Genomic DNA, 3,959 nt, shown 5'->3' with positions numbered 1-3,959 from the left:
AATAATTTTTATGTTCCAAGACATATTTCATTCAGTGATATGAAGACTTCATAGTTAATGGAGAAGCAAGACTTTAAGAAATGTAAAACCAAAGTTGATGATCTATGTCCTTATTCAAGCTCATTCTAATCGAAAAACAAGTAAACAAGTGATTAAATCATTTGAGCAGCTTAGTCATATTTATTTCTCTAGTGTAATTGGAGTGTATTTACTTCAATTCTTCCAATGAAACTCAACCCATATAATCTATAATTAACATATACATTCGAAGTGGGTACTCTAGAGGTGCCAAAGCTGCTGTCCCACAGGGTAAAAAACAAGCTATTGAGAAAGTGACTGTGGTCTCCTGAGGGTGAGCGGGGCAGATAATGGGTGCCAAGGGAACCAATGGCTCATATCCGGGCTACGCAATAAAGGGAGGCAGCACAGCAGCGGAGGCCCAGTTGAGTAACTGCCGCTGCTAATCCAGTCTGTTCGGGGGCCATTGGCAAGAGAGGTGTAAGGAGGAGCCATTCTGGCCCTCCGCACCCTGCTGCCATCTCCACCATGCAGTCCCGGGAAGACAGTCCGCATTCTGCCCGCCTTGCCAGTGCCGGCAGAAGGAGGCGGTCCAATAGGATTTCCAAGCCCTCGGTGTCGGCTTTTTTCGCGGGAGCGGAGGAGTTAGAGGATACTGGACATTCTGCAGCCCTCCTGGCCCAGCTCAAGTATTTTTACGATGCGCGAATGCTGTGTGATGTAACCATCGAGGTGGTGACACCCGGCAGCGAGCCCGGCACCGGGCGCCTCTTCTCGTGCAACCGCAATGTGCTGGCAGCAACGTGTCCCTACTTCAAAACCATGTTTTCAAGCGGTATGTGCGAGAGCCAGCAAGCCAAGGTGACCATCTATGATGTGGATGCTGAGTCTTTCGAGGTCTTGGTCAACTACTGCTACACGGGCCGCTTGTCCCTTACTGAGGCCAATGTGCAGCACTTGTACGTGGCCTCAGATATGTTCCAACTTCTGTATGTGCGGGAAGCCTGTGCTTCCTTCATGGCTCGCCGGCTTGACCTGACCAACTGCACGGCCATGCTCAAGTTTGCCGATGCTTTTGACGACCACATGCTGCGCTCACAGACCCAGGCCTTCATAGCTTCCAACTTCAAGCAGCTCAGCAGGATGGGTTCCATTCGGGAGGAGACACTGGCAGATCTGACCCTGGTGCAGCTGCGGGTGATCCTGAGTCTAGATAGTCTGGATGTAGAGAGTGAGGAGACGGTGTGTGATGTGGCCCTGCAGTGGCTCGAGGCTGCTCCTGAAGAGCGAGGCCCCAGTGCTGCAGAAGTCTTTAAGTGTATTCGTTGGGCACTCTTCCGTGCAGAAGATCAGGACTACCTGGAAGGGCTACTGACCAAGCCTATGGTGGAGAAGTACTGCCTGGACATTATTGCAGGGGTCCTCCTGCAGCTGCGTTTTGGCGATCAGTCCTACAAGGCAGTAGCGTCCGAGCCAGACAGCAGCAATAACTGCAGTTGCAGCAGTTCTGTTGTTTCTGTAGCTGAAAATCCACCCCGAAGGTTGGGTATGTGTGCCAAAGAGATGGTAATCTTTTTTGGACACCCCAGAGATCCTTTTCTCTGCTATGACCCTTATTCTGAAGATATTTACACAATGCCATCTCCTTTGAACAGCTTGGCACACACTCATAACATTACCTCCTCGGCTGTTTGTATCTCTCCAGACTATGACATCTATCTTGCTGCCCAGTTCAGGAAAGACCTATGGGTCTATAAGCCAGCCCAAAATTGTTGGCATCAACTGGAAGACCGCTTGCTGTGTCGGGAGGGCATGGACATTGCATACCTGGATGGCTACGTTTATATTTTGGGTGGGAGAAATCCAATTACTGGAGCTAAATTGAGGGAAATGGAATGTTACAGTGTTCAGAGGAACCAGTGGACACTAGTCGCTCCTGTACCCCATTTCTTTTATTCCTTTGAACTAATAGTGGTTCAGAATTGTCTTTATGCTGTCAACAGTAAGCGCATGGTCTGCTATGATCCTAGCCATAATATGTGGTTGAATTGTGCCTCTCTTAAGCGAAATGACTTTCAGGATGCCTGTGTCTTCAAAGACGAAATCTATTGTATTTGTGACACGCCAGTTGTAAAGGTCTACAACCCAGCCAGAGGAAAGTGGAGGCAGATTAGTAATATTCCATTGGACTCAGAAATCCACAACTACCAGATTGTCAATTATAATCAAAAGTTGCTGCTCATCACTGCTACCACCCCTCAATGGAAAAAGAACCGTGTGATAGTCTATGAATATGATACTAGAGAAAACCAGTGGATTAACATAGGTACCATGTTAGATCTTGTGAAGTTTTTCTCTGGCTTTATTTGCTTGAGTGCTCGAGTTTATCCTTCCTATCTTGAACCTGGTCAGGATGTCATCACTGAGGAAGAGGATGCAACGAGTGACTCTAGCACTGAATGCATCTTCTACGAATTCAATGACTCGGACTCTGAGTCAGGAACTTCAAGTTCACTTTCTGAAGATGAAGTATGGGTTCAGGTTGCACCTCGGCAAAATACACCAGGTAGCCAGGGGCCTTTGTAAATCTTTCGAGACAGTAAGTTATTTTTACTGTATGGAATGTATCTTAAAATGATACTCAATTTTCAGTAAAAGACAAAGTTAATTGGGACTGTAGATTTGGTTTAGAAATATTAATGCAATATATCAAATTTATAGATTTTGACATAAAATCAACTCATTTCAATAATTAACTGTGCTGAAAGCCCATAATAAAATAAGGATAGTGAACTGTTAGTGAATTTGTTGTTGCTGTTAATTAGTATGTTTAGATTTTGATTTTCCTAATTTAGTTAAATTTTGCCTAATGCTACAAGATCTTAAATTGTAATTTCTTACTGGGAAAAATGGACTGAAGATTTTGAAAGTGTTAACATGCTCCTTCAGAACAATGAAAAGTTACATTTTTCAAGTAGGATTTTAGTGTCTTGGTTATAATTTGTTAAAATTTAGCATGCTCAACTTTCTGCAAAGAAAGAAATGTTAGTAAGGTTACTAAATAATAAATTCATGTTGATAATGTATTCAGTGGACTTAACGCAGTCACAGAAAATTTTAAAACTCAGGATTTCATTGTTTTTTATAGAACTTCAGTTTTTACTTTAACATTTAAAAATATGTATTGCTGAATATAACCTATTTCTTACCTTGAAAATAAAAAAAAATCTAGTAGTGTCACCATGTTAAGCACCTATTAAATCAAAAAAAAAAAGAGAGAAAAAGGTAACTTGCTTTATAAGGTTACAGTTTTGATCAGCACATATTAAATGCTTTGTTAACCCTGAGGAACAGTTCTTTTCTTGACTGGACATGATTAAATAAAATAAAATTTTTATTGGTCATGCAATGTCTTAAAAAGTTTGTTTGTTTCCCTAAAATATTTTGGCTATATAGTTATAGTATTCATCTTAGAGGTTTTATCATCAGACTGTGATTTTTTTCTTTAATGTATGTGAAGTAATATTGATTTTGAAATTATGCATAAGCTAAAGAGAGTAGTTGTAGTGTTTATTAACTCAAGTTAAATGCCAGCAAAGAAGTTTAAAACTTCAAGCTGTGTAGAGAATTGTTTTGTGTAGTGTTAAAATATTGCCCATTTTTAAAGTTACTGTAAATGTGCTTGATTTTAGCTTGAAGATATTTTTGTATTAAAGTTTGAGAGCTAAAGAACTGAAGTAGATGGAGGGTGTCATTTGACGCCGGTAGTTAAAGTATGTTTCCTCATTTTTTCCACCAAAACAGTGGTGTATATAGTCAATTAATTATGGTGTCTGTTTCTATTTTGTAATTTTCTGTGAGTTATACTCCAGTTTTTATTTCAGTTACCATATATAAGAGAAAGTCCAGAAATAGTAAACCACATAAAACTGGCATTTTTA

At 41.0% G+C, this 3,959-nt stretch overlaps 1 protein-coding gene across 1 annotated transcript; it reads left to right on the top strand.

Annotated features, from left to right (window-relative positions):
• Nucleotides 1–546: 546 nt before the first annotated feature.
• LOC130868517 (kelch repeat and BTB domain-containing protein 7-like) lies at nucleotides 547–2,604 on the top strand. The gene has a single exon (XM_057760707.1). It carries the CDS (start codon nucleotides 547–549, stop codon nucleotides 2,602–2,604), a length of 2,058 nt encoding a protein of 685 aa, XP_057616690.1.
• Nucleotides 2,605–3,959: the final 1,355 nt, after the last annotated feature.

This window comes from Chionomys nivalis, chromosome X, assembly GCF_950005125.1.
Source record: "Chionomys nivalis chromosome X, mChiNiv1.1, whole genome shotgun sequence".
Lineage (NCBI taxonomy): Eukaryota > Metazoa > Chordata > Mammalia > Rodentia > Cricetidae > Chionomys > Chionomys nivalis.
The sequence above is the reverse complement of the archived record's forward strand: the minus strand, read 5'-3'. Positions and strand labels throughout refer to the sequence as shown.

What these genes read in the sequence shown, in the direction of transcription:
- LOC130868517 (XM_057760707.1), top strand. Translation starts at nt 547, where the DNA reads ATGCAGTCCCGGGAAGACAGTCCGCATTCTGCCCGCCTTGCCAGTGCC.